This window comes from Poecilia reticulata, chromosome 23 (genome assembly GCF_904066995.2).
Source record: "Poecilia reticulata chromosome 23, P_reticulata-male-v2, whole genome shotgun sequence".
Lineage (NCBI taxonomy): Eukaryota > Metazoa > Chordata > Actinopteri > Cyprinodontiformes > Poeciliidae > Poecilia > Poecilia reticulata.
In genome coordinates, this window is record NC_088852.1 from 3,667,238 (window position 1) to 3,685,577 (window position 18,340).

Genomic DNA, 18,340 nt, shown 5'->3' on the forward strand with positions numbered 1-18,340 from the left:
CAACACTGCAAACTCCTTGTCACCCTTCATCCTCAGGTGACGGTGATAACGCCGCCACGCTGATGAACGGCGGGGTTTATCTTCAAGATCCAAACAAGAGCGAACAAAGGAAGGCGAGCTGCGACTCCGGGGGGCGAGGCGAATGCTTCCAGCGTGACGACAACTCAAACTGGAATTTCCACAAGCTGAGACATAAACCAGCCTCCAGGGACCAGTTACAATCAGGACGTCTAGAATATTTACCATGATGGAGAGATTAGTGGGAGGAGGAGAAAACGAAAGCAGCACAGCAACATTAGTGCTGTGCTGATTAACCAATCAAATTTCACTCAACAAGCCACGTTGAGAACTTCAATTATTTCACAAATTAAAAAAAAACAAACAAACAAAAACAAAATCATTTTGATTTTCCTCGTTAAACAGACACATTGACTGGATGCTAAATTGTCCGTTTTAGACAATAATATTGTCGTTTTGAGACCATTTTCAAGAAATATATTGACAGGTTTGCCTCTTAAATAACAGTAAAATTTACTGGAACTGAAAAATGTTTAAAATATCCAAAATAAAACGATTACTAAAAGCAAATAAAGCTGAAATTTAAAAAAGTGCAATATGAAACAGAACTACCCTTCAAAAAATATGTATAAGAATAGAAATAATCAAACTCATTTTGAATTATCATGGGGTTCATTATTTATTTAAGTGTTTAATTCAGTTTTATATAAGTTATATGGAAATTGCTTCTGAAAACTGGCTGGCTCCATTCATCAGCAAAATTATTTAAGCATTTGTTTCAGTTAAACGGTTTCTTGACCGGCCGGTTTTAGGTCCATCAGTCCGGCTGAGGCCGCCCTGCAGAAAGTGTCCAGTGACATCCACATTAATATGAAACGTGGAAGAACCCGAGCGCTGGATCTGTTGGACCTCAGCGCAGCATTCGACACGGTTGGCCATGATATATTATTGAAGCGACTATCCGGTCCGGTACTGGACCGGTTCCAGTCCTGGATACATTACAGGGACTCTGTGTCAAAAGGCAGCTGACAGAAGTCACATGTGGAGCACCCCAGGGCTGAATCCTGGGAACCTTGCTATTTAAAAACAACATGCTAGTGCAGGTTATAATAAGGAAGAGGCTCAACGATCATCGCTACGCAGATGATACACAGCTCTACATTAAAATGGATTAGGCCAATTCAGAGTGTTTTACATGAATTTAAAAAATACAAACAAAACAACAAACCAAAGGAAAGAGCAAGAGAAAAAGAATCTAATACTGTTGATCCAAAGTATATTAACTAGATGTTCCTGTTCAGGGTTACTAGATGAGTATAAGTACGTAATTATTTTTCTGGGTTGGAAGAACAGGAGTCTATAAAGTAACTGCTAAGGTAGTTTTCCTGGATTCTAAGTTTGTTCTAATCCCGGTTCTGGGTACTCCCCACAGTTCCTAACAAGTAATGAATAAACCAGACAAACAGACGGACAAGGACAAGAATGAACTCATCAAGGGAAAATAGCAACATTGAAGACATGGGGAGTAAAGGCAGTGATGTCAGGAAAATGTATATGTAAACAATGAGAAGCGTCTGCAGTTTGACCGTGAATTTTGTACAGCCTGCTCCCCCATTCAAAACCAGTTTATAAACGGTCTCAGAGCACGTCCTTGAGTCCTGCCATGGTTGTCATTAGGAAGGAGTGGCTTGTTCATAAACTCCAGCAGATTTGAGATAACCAGCCAAGGCCGGCAGACTCAGAGCAAACAAACCGTCTGTAGAACGGGCAGACTTAAAGTCTACAGGTCGTTCCCATCGGGTCGAAAACTAGCAACTTCTCCAGGATCGATTCCATCCCGCTAGTCAGTTTTAGCGTCCAAAAAAATCACATCCAACTTGTGCCTCTGTCTCACAGCATCGGTCTGAGTGTTCTACTCAGTACGTCACAAATTTGAGGTAACCGCAAGCTCCAAACAGCAGAAGTCCTGTTATCATGAGTCCAAATAAATCCATGATGATTTATTTGGGCTCTCCTGTGTATTGAGAGACCAGTTATCCAGATCCATAATTTGTAGATTTGGAGGATGTGCAAAGAGAGGCTCCAAAGAAGCAGCACAGAAACAAGCGAAGGTGGGGAAGAAGGGAAGGCAGCAGAGAAAAAACCGTCCTCCTTCGCCGATAGAGGAGAAATGGGCCATAACCTTTTCCAGCTGACCGTTCCTCTTTGGGCCGAACGATCAAGAGTTTCAGTTTTTACAGCTAGGAACTATTGATCAGGCCTGAAATCTGAGTCTGAACCTCCAAAGACACATAAAGACAGTTACAAAGTCGGTCTTCTGTCACCTGACGAGCATTTTTAGGATTAAAAGACTAATATTTCAGTAAAATATAGAGAAACTCATCCATGTGTTTTTACTTTTAAAAAAGTCAATCAGATCCAGAACGCTGCTGCTGGTGTTCTGACTAAAACCAGGAAGATAAAGAATGTGACCCCAGTTCTAAAGCCCTTACACTGTAGCTCAGAGAATAGACTTTAAAACTGGTTTATAAATCACTGAATGGCTTAGCACCAAAACACATTGCTGTATCAACCTTCCAGACTTCTCAGGTCTTCTGGTCTGCTCTGCATTCAGAACCAGAACCAAACATGGAGAAGCAGCATTTAGTTTCTACGCACCACAAATCTGGAACAAACGTCTGAAACACTGAAGTTAATAATAACTGGAACATTGACCAAAAGCCTGTTTAGTAATTGGTTACTGTTACTTTAAGCTTCCTTGCTGCTTCAATGTGAACTATATAATCAGTAATAATGCTCATTATCCACTGACAGAGCGCGTTAACCAGCATAATTACCCAAAGAAAAAGGAAAATATTCCTCCTCTGTAGGCCGCATTCCAGGAGATCCTTGTTCCTACCAAAAACATTCCCCCTCCCACCTCTTTGGGCCGACCGGTTCTTACAGCCAAACATTTTCTACCAGATCAAACCGACCTGGCTGCTGCGGAAAGGAAAGAAGAAGAAGAAAAAAACAACAGTCTAAATGTCAACGTCGGCGCAGACACAATGAGATTCGTATCGGTTTGTCCTCTTCCTGCTGGGGGCAGCGACCCCTGATTGCATCGTTCGAAAAAGCGCCGCGGGACGGATCTCCGGGTCGTTACCTAGCAACAGGTTGTAAGGAAGACACTGGCCTGGCTTGAAGGATGAGAGGCCACTTGAGAGACAATACCACAGTCCTCCCTCATGAATTATCCCGATTCGGAAAAGAATAATACTGACCCGAGGACTCGCTTGAATACCAATTAGTACCTGAGGCTCCTTCATGGAAGTTTAATGATATCGGTTCTTCTGAATGCAGAGCGAGTCTGAGGGAGCCTGGATTTTTACACTGCTGAGATGGAGAAATAAACTCAAAAGACAAAAATAAACTGATTTTAGATCTATAAAAGACTTCCGAGTAATGAGAGTATTAACTTTTTTTTCTCCAGAATAAAATGATAAACCAGCAGTTAAGCTGCGTTGGGTCATGAGTTCAGCTTTGGGTCTTTAGATCCTCTAAACATGTTAAAAAGTGGCTCTTAGAAAGCCAGAAACGTCAACATTGATCATAAGTTGTGTACATTTTAAGGTTTTTTTATGCATTTCTTATTCCGTAGCTTTATTTTAATGGCCATATTTACTATCGTGATCTGTGTGTCGACTGGTAGAGCTTTTCATTAAACTGCTTCATTACCGATTGTCCTACAAGCTCTCTGCATTGTGCACAACATACCAATAGACCTGATTGATTGGAAATTATTTTTCCCCCCCAAGGTCCAAACTATTTCTAACTTTGGAGAAACTCAAGGTTTTGTGTTTGGTCGCCTGCTTTCAGTTCGTCTCTTAAGTACATTTAGAAAGTTTATTCACCTAATTTCTCAGCCGATACAGTTTTAAAACTACATGTAAAAATTCCCAACCATAAAAAATAAATTCAAACAATAGCACCGCAAATAATCATATTGTAGTAATCAATTATTCATGTGATTAACCGATTAATCGGATTAAAAAATGGCTACATTCTTAAGCCTTTTAATTTAACCACTAAAAGATCAGAAATACATTAAATTATGAGAATAAATAATTCAATTCCCTTATAAGAAAATAATCATTTTATTCCCTAAATTGAAATAAAACAGCAATTTAGTTTGTTATCATTCCATAGGTAACCAATAGAATATTTAAAATGTTTATTTTATTTTATAGAATTGGAATCAATTTCAGAACACTTCTACAGACAAAAGTTGTATTTTTTATTTTAAATGCAAAATGTATAAATTTTTTGTACAGTTAGGCTTAAGTATGTATCTTTTAGTGTCTGTATAGTCCAGTTAATCGATTGCTAAATTAGTTGTCGATCAGTTTTATAATTGATTAGTCTGATTAATCGTTTCAGCCCCAATGGAGTCCTGATCAGAATTGTTCTCTCTCTTCGTACGACTGTTTAGACTTTGTGTTCATCATGAAAAGCAGCAGAAAAGCCAAGTTTTTACCTAAATTAAGAGAATATTCTCCAAGCGCCGCCCCGCTGCTGGCGCAGCGGTGAGCAGAGTAATGAATGCAGCGGCGGCGGCGGGAGGAGCGGCGGGAGGAGCGAGGTCTAATCCCAATGAGAGTAGTAAAAACAGATGCTATCACAGGGAGACAAAGAGGATTAAAGAGAACGTGTCGTTTTCTTAGGTGCGCTGACAGTTTGAGGCCAGCAGCAGTCGGAGCGAGCAGCAGCTGTTTGTGAGCACATCAATACACACACACACACACACACACACACACACACACACACACACACACACACGCACACGCACACACACACACACACACACACGCACACCGTCAATCCTTCGCTCCTCATTACGTCCAGTGGAATTTGGAGGTTTTTGCTGAGTCATGCTTTGCTGCCCAGCCTGATGGCAGCTGTTTGGAGCTGCGTCTTCCTTCCTCTGCTGCCATCTTTATTCGTTTCAAACGCTCTTCTTCTTCTACTGCTGCTTCTGTCATTTCAATCAGCCCCGGTTCGGTTAACCCTTTGTTAGCAGCCGTGATCCATTTCTGCTCAAGCTCAAATATGAACTTCTGGACTCTTCTGGGTCGTGGAGCTTTATTCACCGTGTCTACCAAAGCTGCTGCAGGAATATGTCAGGCAAATTTCTGTTGCTCTGCAAACATTTGGCTGCTCTGGCTTTGATCAGCCGATTGAGAGCAAATTTGAATAAGGATGGTCTAAATCTGATCGGTGGGTTGAAGGTTTAAAGAGCAAAACCTAAAATAGCCGTTAAAATGTTTTTAAGGTACCTGATGATAGAAAAAGTTAGAAAAAAAAATCTGATTAATTTCACAAATTTTCTAGAAAAAAACAGGAGGATTTCTTAGTTTGAAAAGTTGAAAATGTTCTAGAAAAAAACTTTCAAAATTTGAAAATGTAAGTTTTTTCTAGGAAATTTCTGAGATTATTCTCAAATTTTCAGAGTTTTCTGGCTAAAATTACTCCTTTTTTCATCTATAAGAGCCTTAATATGCCTTTATTGTTTTTAAACACAGATAAGTGACTTTAAAATGTGTTTGACACAAAAAGTGCTTTAGTGTACAGGTAGGCAATGTGGACTTGGCATCTTATCCCGATACTTTGTGGTATTATTGTGATAGCAATAAAGATGAAGATTTAAAAACCGTTAAAAATTTGATTCATGTCATTAAACTGCACAGAATAAATGCTTTTAACCGTATTTCTGAATTCACTGATGTCTATTAATGCTCTCAAGGAACATTTCTGATCACATTAGGTTTTTATTTACAATTTATCACAACAGCAAATCAAAATTGTTGTGATAATAAGAAATTTTTTATGAAAACCCTACATGAGTGAGCACTTCTACTTTCCCTAAACATCCCAGAAAGGTGAGGCAGTTTCCTCAATGTAAATCAGTCGAGCCTGTAAACATTTGCCTGCTTATCTCACTTTCCCATCAGGATTATGAAGTAATTAAAAACTTTGCTTTAGGCGAAGAAACGATCCAAACTGAAGAAGACACAAAATCAGGATATGCTAGAATAATGACTGCATACAGTCAGCAGCCGGACCTTCGTACTGAACTCAAGCGTTTCTCCTGCATGTTTGACAGCAACAATTAGCGACTATTTTATTTTCCTTGTGTCTGAGCCAATTAAATGACAGTAATTTGGCGTCTCCTGCGTGTAGCATTGGCATAAAGCCAAAGAAAATATTGAGAGAAAATTAACTGCAGGAGGTTTTATGGAAACTGACTGGTGTGACAATGTCATTACTCTTGGAATAATGTCCGTTACTGCAGTGCAGTGAGTGAGACATTTAGTGTCTCACTAACAGAGTGAGCAGGGGTGATATAAACGTTTAGGAGGATCCAGCCGGTTAGCAGAGAAGAGACGTCAGCACTGACCCGAACGCTGCTGCGTCTAGCGACTCGGTTACCTTGCACTTCATCATGTCGCTGACCCGCTGCTTCATGGACTGGCCGGCTTTGGGTCTGACCAGGATGTAGAGGGCTTTGACGTCAGGGCAGCTCCGCAGCAGCTTCTCCACCAGCACCTTCCCCATGAAGCCGGTGGCTCCCGTGATTAAAACGTTCTTCCCGGCGTAGTACTCCGGTATGGACGCCATGCCGCCGTTTATCAGTCTGATCTGAGGTTCTGACGTCTGCTGCTCTTCTTCTTCTTCTTCTTCTACTTCCAGTCTGTCGAGGTCTTGGCCTTCTGAAAACTCCTGCAGAGGCGGAAAGACAACAGAGTTGAATATGAATGTTACTTTAACATTTTGAGAAAGGGTGTTCAAACTGGGGGTCGGGGGCAATATGAGGACCCCAGACTGATCTTGTGCGGGTCCCCCCCACCCCGACCCCAATTCAGGAATAAATTGGAACAAAACCACAACTTTTAAATTAAAATCTACCTTCAAAAATATTAGATGCTGGTTTCATTCCGTCTTCATGGTAACCAGGACCAGATCTAAAATATGCCGATAAGCAATAAATCAATTAATCGCATGATAAATTAAAATGAAATCAATAATTAATTTGCATAATTTATTGTCTTTTTTATTTTTATTTTTTTTTACAAAAAACTGGAGGATAAAAAAGTTTTCAGTTTGGTGCTTTGGTCTCAACTAAACCTTTTTTTGAAGGACAATTTTGTTTACATAATTGATTTTATTTGTTTCTGTTTTGTTTATTTATTTTGGGTATTTAAAATGTCTTCCTATTGCATTATCCATCCATCCATCCATCCATCCATCCATCCATCCATCCATCCATCCATCCATCCATCCATCCATCCATCCATCCATCCCCACTTTTAATTGATGCATTAAAAGGTTTAGAACTCAGAAACTATAACAGAAACTTCCTTTCTTTTTTTGCATTAAAAAAACAAAACAAAATCATTATTCTAACAACCATCTGAACGTTTTGTTACAAGCAACAGTTTCCAGGAGCGGGTCAGCAGGCGTCACCAAACCCGTCAGAAGGTCTCGGCTCCAGCAGCAGAGTTTATCACAACACTGTTGACTCAGTTATTCTTGCTCCGTTTAGTTTACATAGCTGCAGCTCTATTAGCAAGAAGGCCAGTTTTAGTCATAACAATCTTAACTGAGATGAAAACGGACGTCTGACTCACAGAAACTACCAACACAAACACAGAGCGACCCGGACTTCGCAAACTCACCGTGAATAAAAACAGACTTGGAAGGTCAAAGGAAGTAACTACTCAGGTTACCTTTGTCTGATATCAAAATTCAAAGAGGTGAATCATTTGTTAAATTTTAAAAACAGCTTCTTCAAATAGGAAAGTGTATGATGGTGTTTTAGGGCCACTGAAGATAGAAAAAAAGTAAATTCCCACCAAAAAAATCTCAGAAATTTGCAATAATTCTTTTTTTAATTTCTGAATTTGAAGTCAAAACATTTCTAGAAAAAAATGTCCTGAAATTTTCAAAAAGAACATCTGAAACTGCACATTTTTATTCTTGAATTTCTGGCATTAATCTCAAAATTCCTAAGATTTGTTTCTACTGATTTTTTCACTTTTTAAACTCCGAAATTTCTGTTATTTTTTCTAGAATTTTTTTTAGATTAAACTCAAAGTTCCCTGGTACGTCTGACTGCCATGACGGCTTTTTAAAGGGAATGAAAAAATTCATGGCAACTTTATCACGGCTGGACTTTGTAGGCAGGAACCTTCATGTAAATGTGCAGCGATAACTTTACTATCTACAGTTTAAAATATAATTTGATGGTTACCGGCAGAGAAGGCGAAGCTGAAAACAATCCTCTTTCTGAGTTGTAAAAAAGTTAAAGCTTATCTTTTATAACATGCATCATGTGTGGATTTACATGCAAGAAAGCAGAATTACTGCTCATTTTATTGCTTTTTATGCTCCAGCCAAGCAGCATGCGTTTGACTTTGTCCTCACGGCTCCTGAACGGTAACCGACGGCAACTGGAGTCGTCGCCATGAGGCTGGAGCGGCGCGTTTCTGTGTGACTCAGATCGACATCCAGCGCTCTGATCAAAGCCTTGTGTCAACATGTGGGCTCGCAGCTCCCAACCGCACGCCCAGTGTTGCTGCTTATTTGTGTGTAACCACGACAACGATGCACCAATGCATCATGACCCCCCCCTCAGAGTGTCGATGACGGCTTCCGCCCTCTGGTTCGTCTCATTTCTTCACTACCACTCAGACAAGGAGGGCAGAAGTCAGCAGCCTCTGAAACCAGATGTTTACATACACCAGATAAAAACACGCGTGACTTTTTATTTTTCCACGCTGTTGGAGGAATAAGTAAAAAACTTTTCCTGTTTCTGGTCAACCAAGATCACCAAAATGAGGCAAGTTCATTTATAGAGCTGCACAAGTTATTGAAACAAAAGCAGCATTTGCAATACTTTTTGTTTTGTGCTTTAGCCAACTTAAAAAATGTTAGCTTCACCTAAATCAGTTGTTACAGATGAATCCTAAAGCATTAATTTACTTGGCTGTTTTGTAAACTTTCACTTGAAAGAAGTATAATATATTTGGCCTTTTGAACGAACTCCAAGCTTCCTGTAGTTCGTTTTCACGCCTGATATTCTGGTAGACTCAGATTTGGGACCAAAATTGCAAAACTTGTTCCATTTTTTCAGCTGTTGTGGTTCTCTTTCGTACTGCACTGTCAACTGAACCAAACTATTTGAAAAACATGTTCCCCTCCAGGCCTGTGGGGGCGCTGCACTAAAAACCACTGAAGGAAACAACACGAAAAACTAAGACGACACTGAGCACAACTTCCTTATTCATGAAATGCAAATAAAAATGGAGTAGCATAATCTGTTAGCTGTTGTAGGATTTCTCTTTTGTCTTTTAGCGCAAGACTTGCACATTTGTTTTTGGTTGCATTTACCCAGAATGCCCTGCGCTGTAGTCCGCTTCCTGCATGATGCTGCCTGTACATGCAAACGGTGTGACCAGAGTTTCCTGAATCTACAGATTTCAGACGGGAGGAGGACAATAATCTAGATTCACTGAAACGTATGCACACATTCAATGGAAAAAGGTCACAGCTCAGGTCTTCTGCTGAGGCCTCTGACATTCCTGCTTTGTTCAACACAGATTCCCTGCAGACACGGAGCACAGAGCGGCTGAAAGTCACTCCGGATTAACGCCCGACAGAGGAGATTCCTGCAGCTGGAGACGTGTTGGAATGGACACACACACGTGAGATTTACTAAAGGGAACCAACACTTTACTCCCAAGGAGTGAAACGTTGGTCAGAAATTCAGAAATTAAGAGAAAATACCAAAAAAAGGGACCAACAGTGATGGGAAGGGATCCATTTTAGTGTCATCTTGGATTGATTATCAAGTTTTCTGGGGGAACCTTGTATTGTTTTGAGACAATTTTAAAGTAATGTAACAGTAATAATGGCATAACGCAAGAATACATTCTCAAAGACCAATAAAGTTTAAATTCTAATGAACATTTAACACTGTAAAACTTTTTAAATGTTCAAAATAAATAAAGCAACAAACAAAAGTTTCCCAAGTACTTCTAGTCAGAACTATTTACCATCTTAGTGAAATGCAGAGGCGTGTTTTAACTAGTCCTCATTTAGCTGATGCTGTCTGCATCCAACAGCGTTGTTCCGGCTTGTGTGGGAGAAACTGTACAAAGTTTTTGGCTTTTTCTGGCTTCTAACACACGTTTGCACAGCATCAGGTCTCCGTTGTCGCCCCGGGTGGAAAACCGACGCCAGCATCTCAATGCTCATGTTGCGTTTAAAGGCGGCTCGGAAAAACAAGTTAAGGCACGTTAACAGATTAAATGGCTATAATGGCTGAGGAACGAATAGAGGAAACATTACAGTGCAGGAGCCTTTACTGCATCAAATAGAGATTGGAATAATAAACATTTTTATATTTGTTTTTAATCAAGTAGTTTAGTAGTACATTGTTAATATGAGTGCAAAGATTCAACATAAGGCAATTTTCTGAAACAACAATGGATAGACAACGTCTTATTCGTCTGTAAATATGTTTTAGCCAGAACATGTCAATTGGTACTTTTAGCTTCACTTTGTTCAAATCCCCTAAAAAAAATAATTATAATAATTTTAAGCACCTTTTGCTATCCAGTTATGAAACTGTTAAACCAAAAAAACAAACATGTCATCCCTGCGGTGTATGAAGGTTAAGTCAAGCAGAAACAGCTGAGCTTTTCACATGTTGATGTTACAAGCAAAGATTCATTCTTTGCTTTGCATTTTAGTCAATAAGATGCTTATTTTAAAATGGAACTGATCTGTTTAATTTAATATTTAAATGTATTGTTAATGTTGTATAGAAAAAGTTTAAAGGAAAAATCTGCAGATGGTGGCACTTTATTTGATTATCTGAATAGGCGATTAATCGTTAGAATAGCCGATTAATCGTTAGATAGCCAATTAATCGTTAGAATAGGCGATTAATTGTCAAAAATAGATTAATAACTAACACAAATTGTTACATTAGACACAAAATTAACCTTCAATAACAATCTCAACACAGGACTCTGGGTGATGGTCAAAGATTTATGTACCGTCCACCCAAATCAGATGCTATGGGAAAATGTTAGGTTTTGTCCCAGCGACAAAAATGGCTGAACAAAGTATCTAATATACAACTTATTTATTTTAGTTTCTTTAATGCCATTAATCATAGTCTGACTTTTAAAACACAATATTCAGCCTTCTTTGTCCCAGATTTATGTTTTTTTAGTGCTCATACAATGACTGGAAATGGAAAAATCCAATTAGTGGGCAGCAGTAATAAGGACCAAGAGCTTCAGGGGGTCTCTTTTGTGTTTTGAGTCCTATTTATACCAATTCACATCAAAAGTCATTAAGGGTTGGTACTGGAGTAAAGCTAGGAGCTGCTTGAGGATCAGCAACACCAGCGGGCAGCTGAGGTTCACTTTTGTCCGGAGATAATGCAGCTGGAGCCCCGGCCCTAATTTCATGTTTCCTTTCTGTCTGCTCGAGCTTTTTTAAAGAGCAGACATGCTGTTCGTCTCAGGCGGGATGCTTTAAGGCCCGACTCTGCAGTCTCACCCCTGGACGTTCCTCACACAAGTCCTCCATTAGTAGGTCAGCAGCCGAATGCTGCTGGAGACACGGGCAAGAAGAAAAACCGTCTACAGCTGCATGCCAGCCTTCAGAAAGCAGCACAAAAGGCTGGCACAGACAGCAGGGAAACAGAAATGCAGCCAATAATTAAAGCTGCATTAGTCAACTTCAATGTCAGCACCGAGCGACACAAAGGAAAAGCAAGGCCGCTTTTCCTAAATACCAGCATGCCAACAGGGGAATAAAACCTTTGAAGCTCGGTAAACACTGGTTTTCCTCCAGTGGAAACGTCTCGTCATCGAAATACTGACCAACACAGCATAAGCTACACGTGAAGAGGAAGGAAATATAATTTATTTCACAAATGAAAGTCTAAAAGAGAGGAACTCCATTCATTCACGATTCTCTACTGGTTGATCTAAAGAACAGGCGACCCAACGTTTTGCCACTTTGGTCAAAAACATCAGATCTAAAGTTCATGGATGGATTTTTGAACATTGTTTCAAAAATGTAAGATGGACACCAAATGGAAAGATGGATGGATGGATGGATGGATGGATGGATGGATGGATGGATGGATGGATGGATGGATGGATGGATGGATGGATGGATGGATGGATGGATGGATGGATGGATGGATGGAAGGAAGGAAGGAAGGAAGGAAGGAAGGAAGGAAGGAAGGAAGGAAGGAAGGAAGGCTTTACCAACAGATGGATGACTTGGCAGATGGGTGGATGAATGGACACATGGATAGATAATTGGAAGAATAGATGTATGGGTGGATGGTGGATAAATTAAAGGATGGATGACTTGACAGACAGATCCATGTCAGAGGGATGAATGGACAAACAGATGAATGATTACATTGGTAGAGGGATGAATGAATGAATGAATGAATGAATGAATGAATGGACTGACGTCAGCTTCCTGATTTAAGAGGACTAACGTTAAAAGCCTCATAGGTGAAAACTTGATGCGTAAAACGGAGAGATAATCTTGACATCCCTTTATTTTCTCTAAAATATAAAACCTCAAACCAGTAAAAAGAAACCAAAGCAACTTTTACAATTTGTTTGATTAAAACTAAATTTACTAAAATTAGTTTGTCCTAGAAAACAAAAAAGTAACACCAGTCGCCTCAAAGCCTTTTGTAAGCATCTCATTTATATCTGGAAGGTCAGATTTCAGGCAGACCCAGAAATCGGCGTCGGCCTTCAAAGATCCACATTCGTTTACAACAACAAGCCTCTGCTCTTTTCCTGAGGCAGCCAAAAGCTAATCTAATTAAAATTCATTATATCTGCTCTCGGCTTTAAGGATTTAGGCGTTATCCCTTTAATTTAATCTGTACTTCAGCCAGTCACAGACCAGGTATCGGGCCGCTGTGAGCTTATGTTCCTGGGTGTCCACTCACATCTCCGCCATTGTGTCTGCGGCGGCGGAGGGATTCTGTAATTACACCAGACGCTTTGGAGCGACAGTGCATCACTGTGCCCCGGGTGTCCGTTTACGTCTGGGCCGGAGCCAGACCGGCAACCGTACCCTGAGACCCGCAGCGGGGGGGACGAGAGGTCGTGAACCTGGGCAGTGTTGTCATCATGGGAAGATCAGGCTGCGATGCTTTCAAGTAACAAACCAGACTCTTCTTTTGACGGGCAGTCAGAGGATCGCGGTGGGAAGGAGGTCAGCCTTTCTCTGAGGTTTATCTGCATCAACAAACACTCTGTTCTTCTCTTATTGTGAGGCAAAGAGCAAGGTTTCCAGAAAACCTGCTAAGCCTGGTGTTTGGGAGCCAAGGCAGTTATTCATCCAGCGGCCCGTCGTGTTTTTCAGTTAAAAAATGTTTAAAGTTGACAGGAAATTTGAAAATATCACTTGAAAATTATGTGTTATTGGAAGAACCTGAACAACTATAAAGTCTTAAAACTGCAAACATTTTAAAAATACTTACATAAGTAATGTTTAGCCTGGCATGGGCACAAGAAAAGCCTGGTGGCCCGCCAGGCTTATAATACACAGGAATGAGGGGAAACCCTGCACAGAGGAAAAAAATAAGTATTTACCCCCTTCAGAGTTCTTCTGTTTTTACTTTTCAGTTAAACTTCAACTGTTTTTAATGTCAAAGATAACTTGGGAAAAATATAAACGGGCAATGGAAAACTATCCATCCAAATCATGAATTAATGGATAATTAGAGCTGCATTTCATGATTATTTTAGTAACGATTAATTGATTAATCAAAATAAGAAACTGGCACTTTTTCCCCCCCAAGTGAAGTGATGACTTCAGCTTATTTTAGACAAAAAGAAAATAAACATCGTCTTGATCATTTGTAGCAAAGGACGAAACTACAGCTATATATATATATATATATATATATATATATATATATATATATATATATATATATATATAATGTGTGAAAACATTGATACTGTGTATAACTGCCCTGGTGATTATATTTTTGATTAATCGATTAATATTTTAGTAATAAGTGATTAATGGGAGATTTTATGGCTAATGCATATTTACAGAAAAAGTTATTTAAAAAAAAAAAATCAAATACAAAATTTATATATTTTCTTCTACAGTTTTGGCTTAATTACTGCTCTCAGTATGTTTCCCTTTCAGCAAATTGCCTTTTTGAGCCTGTATGCTCCAGTTAACAATTGATTTATTACTAACTTAGTTAATTATTTAAATAATTGATTCAACACGATCCCTTCGATTGTTTCCGGTACAGAAATGTATATTTTTTGTACATTTTTTGGTTTTTATGATCCGAGTGTGTTTTTTCAATAAATGGTCTTTTTTTTTTTAGCATGTACACTCCAGTTAATGATTAATCGATTACTGAATTAGTTGAGGATTATTTTAAACAGTTGATTCAACACGGTTAATCCAATTGATTCAGGAATATAAATGCATATTTTTGGTTTTATAATCAGAGTGTTTTTACGATAAATGGTCTGTTTTTGAGCATGTTAACGATTAATTGATTGAATTAGTTGACGATTAATCATTTCAGTCGTACTCAGAACACATCATTTCAGATAAAGAACATGACATAATACAGTCGACCATCATGGTGGAAGTTTCTGGAAATGAAAATCCAGCCATCAGATTGTGATGGCTCAACAAAATGATATGAAGTGGCCTACTCAAAGTCCAGATTTGAACATGATTGACCATGTCTTCAACAGTGCTGTTCCAAAATTCATCCATAGTGATTTCAAATATTCACTCCCAGGAACTGAAAGCATTTGTTTGCAGTTCATTCTGCCAAGAATAATTTACAAGTTGCAACACATTTACTACTCGCTCTGAGCAGGAAAACTATAAACTAAAAATAATTAAAAACTTCTTCCTGGTTGTGGTTAATGCTGCTTTCACTTCCACCTTCCTGCATGTACATTTATAATCTGCATCAGTAAGCGTGAAGCCCAGTTAACCAGATATAGTTCAATACCGTCTTGTTTTGAATGACGCACGGCTTGCTTGCACGGAAACCAAGATCTGTGTCGGAGCGATTTAATCAGGTATCCGGCTGGAAGATGGATTACAGCGGACACACGACGCTAATTAATGTGGCCCTCTGCACGCTTCACCTTCTGCTGATGCCAGCTAGGTTTCTGATTAATGATGCACGATGAGCTTTGCAAACGCCTCTTCCATCCAGTTTACCCAATAGTACACAAAATGAGACTAACGATTTGCAGGAAGAGAAACTCACCGATTGGAGCAGGAATTCAAGTCGAGATCAAATCAGTGAAAGTAAAGGCGTAACTTCTGGAAACTACTCCTAAAAGTTTCACACAAGATATGTTGAGCCATGAATGTGTGAATTTTAACAGCACTGAAAATGTAGAAAGAATTAGGGCCGGAACCAAATTATTTAATAATCGATTATTCTGAAGATTAATTGATTAATCGGATAAAAATGCAAAAATTCTACAACTTTTAAAATTTTGCCTCTTAAGCTATTTTCATACAATGTTAGAAATACATAAAAAAGGTGAAAATAAAAATGCAATTCAACATTATAATTAAACATTTCATTGCCTAAAATGCATAAACAGCTTTCCTTTAGTGAACTTGAGCCGGGTGAAGCTAAAACTTTGCCAAATGAGAAGTTTTGGGTTACAGACCAAGATGTTTTAATCTTAAATGCAAAATTTATTATATTTTATACAATTTTGGCTTAATTACTGCTCTGAATATGTTGTTTTCCCAACAAGAGTTTTTTTTTGAGTCTGTAAACTCCAATTAGGGATTAATCGATTATTAAATTAGTTGACGATTATTTCAATAATTGATTAATCACGATTAATCGTTTCAGCCCCAATCACAGCAGACACTCACCGGCTAAGTTGCCTGGTCCAATAAGTCTCCATTTCAGTTGCAACATTTAGATAATATGGCACAATGCTACCTCACATGCTGTTGGCTGCCCAATCGAGGAGCGCCATTGATTTTCCTTGGTGTTGATTGGCTGAATCACCAAGAGTGTAAATGAGTTATACCGTTGATGTCACCTTTTTCAGTTTGGTTTCCACTGTGCATATTAAGGCACATTTGGTGTTAAAACTACGTGTTTTTAGAATATCTGAAAAACAAAGCAAGCGAAAATGATTTAATGTGGAAAGTATTTTCTGGTAAATTAAACATAAAAGCCACACACCCATTGCAGATCTGCTCAAAGCTCTAACTAAACATGAGATAAACCGGGCCGACTCTCCCTGCATTGTTACTGTAACAACCTGCTTCACAGTTCACCGCAGGGCAATCCGTGGAAGCCTTCACTCCCTGAACAATCCCACTTTCTTGTTTTGTGGCTCAGCTAAATCATTAAGAGGAAACAGTGTTGCAGCTCACAAACAAAAGTCTAAAAGCGTAGGGGTAAACTACGCAAAGCAAAGCCTGGCCAGCGGCCATCATGTCCCTACATAGTGATGCTGGGCGTTCATCCAAACAGTTTCAGATACAGACAGCCAGTTCGAGCCACCCTGCCACAGACGGCTCTAATGGCGCTGCAGACAACCATCAGTCCAAATAAGCCCTGGAGGCTTATCCCTTTTACTGCCATAAAAAAGCAGGTTGAGAGGCTCTTGACGCAAACGCCACAAGAGGAGCCTGTCAGTCACTGAGCTGTAGACTGATCTGATGTAAATTCTTGTTCTTCACAGAAGGTGAAAGGAGGGACGGTCATACCAAGGTGTGTAAACAGCACTGTGAAAACACAACTTACCAAGTATGTTTGATCCCAAATATATTTTACAAATCACATTTGGTCAATTTTAGTCCTTAAACAAACCCCATCATAATGTCCATCCAAGTCGTTGTGTGTTATTAAGCAACACAAAAAACCAGAAATAGCCTTTGGGTGGAGCTGGGGTTGCCTCGTTTTTCACTCTTTCTCAATAGGTGATTCACTTCAGAAACAGTCAATGCTCACATATTGTCACTGAGTTTGAAAAGGAAAACAAAAGACCCCAAAGGCCTCAGACTGGATCTACCTGTGGGGTTGGTAGCATTCCTTATAAGGAGTTCTTTATAAGCAGGTTGTTTGGCTCCCAGCCTCACATCCTGGTGCATAAACTCCTTCTCCAGGGATTTCTTTCAAGTAGCTGAAGTTGTTTCTTTGAATGCAGGATCTCAGAATCTCCTCCCAAAGTATCATGTTGGCAAAGAAACACCCTTAATGACAGATTAAGGTTACTGAGAAATATGCAAACGTGACAAAGAGCTTTGCCATTCATCAAAGCAAACAGTTGTGGGTTGGGACCGCGGTTTGTTGACTTCAAACGAGGGGTTGATCGACTTAATATTTTTAAAGGTCGACTACATCATGATAATAGTCGAGTCGACTAGTCGCGGCGATGCCATAGTGATGCAAGCGCAAAACCCTTCACGACTTCTTGAAGGCTTTATCAGTTATATTCACGGCAAATATTGTACACCCACCTCCCGCTTTTACCAAGAATTAAAAGAGCAATAAACTGATCATTCTTCGTGAGCAGTGGAGAAAAGTCAGTCGCACAAACGGCGGCTGATACTGATGATCGCTGGATAGCTGCACATATAGGAGTCACATTATTAGTCTGACCACAGTGGTGCTTTTGGAACATCACAAACCAAACGTATTATGAAAGGATCCTGTTTGAATACAGTTAAATTCAACAAAGCCTCCTGCTGCTTCTCCGCCCCATGCGCAGCAGGAAGCTCCACTGATCAGCAGCAGCTCTGTGAACCGACATGCAGACGGCGGCAGAGATCGTCTCTATCAGATAATCAGAGTGAAGCTTGGACTTTGTTTCCAGATGCTGTCAAACAGCATTTTATAAAAGCGTAAAGCCGACAGTTTAGAGGCTACAATACGCAGGGTGACGCTGATCAGGGATAAAAAATAAATAAAAAAAGCCCGACATGATGCCGCATTGTCTGTGTGTAGTTTTTTTTTTTTTTTTTTAAGGATTTTTTCGGCACTAGTTTATTTGACAGCAATCTGACTAAGGGGGCAGAGAGAGCGGAGAGGCCTGGGCCCAGCGAACCGGGACGGGAGTCGGACTCCAGGCTACCGCGGTCTAAAGTGTCTATGAGCGCCGTGCTAACCACTGCGCCACGCAGCACCCCGATTGCGGTAGCCTATACTGACATTTTCAGTTTCTCTTTGGTAAATTATTTAAGTTTTTAT

The 18,340-nt window shown here is 39.7% G+C and overlaps 1 protein-coding gene across 2 annotated transcripts in view; it reads right to left on the bottom strand.

Annotated features, from left to right (window-relative positions):
* LOC103459112 (fatty acyl-CoA reductase 1) overlaps positions 1–18,340 on the bottom strand; it is a 49,648-nt gene that overhangs the window by 23,194 nt on the left and 8,114 nt on the right. For both annotated transcript variants that reach the window (XM_008400361.3, XM_008400363.3), the window contains exon 3: positions 6,487–6,777. In XM_008400361.3, coding sequence (XP_008398583.1) covers positions 6,487–6,777 — 291 coding nt within the window. The remainder of the gene's footprint in view (positions 1–6,486; positions 6,778–18,340) is intronic.